General features: G+C 37.0%; 1 protein-coding gene across 1 annotated transcript; it reads left to right on the top strand.

The window, feature by feature from the left end:
* Positions 1-939, top strand: LOC142202795 (olfactory receptor 1G1-like). The gene has a single exon (XM_075273113.1). It carries the CDS (start codon positions 1-3, stop codon positions 937-939), a length of 939 nt encoding a protein of 312 aa, XP_075129214.1.

Genomic DNA, 939 nt, shown 5'->3' with positions numbered 1-939 from the left:
ATGGAAAATGTAACACATAATTTTGACTTTTATATTGTGGCATTTTCTAAAGTTTTTGGTCAAAAATTCTTTTTATTTCCCACATTTCTTTCTCTCTACCTCATATGTCTACTATGGAACATGGTCATAATTGTGATACTCTTCATAGATCTTCATCTGCAGAAACCAATGTATTTTTTCCTACGTAATCTCTCCCTTGTAGACGTCTTGTACAGCTCAGTGGCACTTCCGAAACTAATGGACATCCTTATTACGGGAAATAACCGGATTCCATTCACCGCTTGTTTTACCCAAATGTATTTCTTCAATTCCTTTGTTTGCACAGAGGTTTGGTTGTTGACCATGATGTCTTATGATCGCTACGTTGCCATCTGCTTTCCATTACATTACATGTTACTCATGCAGAAGAGAAAGTGTGTCCTACTGGTGGCCGGGTGCTGGATCTTTGGATTTTCCAATTCCCTTTTGCTTACAATATTTGCATCACGTCTGTCCTTCTGTAGATCCACCCACATCAAGCAGATATTTTGTGATATGAAAACATTGATGAGAATTTCTTGTGGTGATATCTATGAGTTCCAAACAATGGTATTGGTGGAGGCTTGGGTGGGTTTTTGTCCTTTTATGTTTATTTTGATCTCTTACAGTAAAATTTTAGCAAAAATTTTGGGCTTAAGTTCTGTAGGTCAAAGGAAAAAGACTTTCTCCACTTGTACCTCTCACCTTATGATCCTTTTAATATTTTATGGGACCTTACTCTGTATGTACATGATACCTCCATCAGATCACTCAGAGGAACTTGACCAAGTATTTTCTGTTCTCTACCTGGCAGTGACACCTACGCTGAATCCTCTGATTTATACTTTAAGGAATGAAGAAGTTAAAAATGCTATCTGTGGCATACTATTCAGCAACACATATCACAAACAATGTAAATGA

The sequence above is a fragment of the Leptodactylus fuscus genome, chromosome 5, assembly GCF_031893055.1.
Source record: "Leptodactylus fuscus isolate aLepFus1 chromosome 5, aLepFus1.hap2, whole genome shotgun sequence".
In the NCBI taxonomy this organism is placed as follows: Eukaryota; Metazoa; Chordata; class Amphibia; order Anura; family Leptodactylidae; genus Leptodactylus; species Leptodactylus fuscus.
This window is presented reverse-complemented; position numbering and strand designations above follow the sequence as displayed.

Coding starts and splice junctions, on each gene's coding strand:
- LOC142202795 (XM_075273113.1), top strand. CDS start 1: ATGGAAAATGTAACACATAATTTTGACTTTTATATTGTGGCATTTTCT.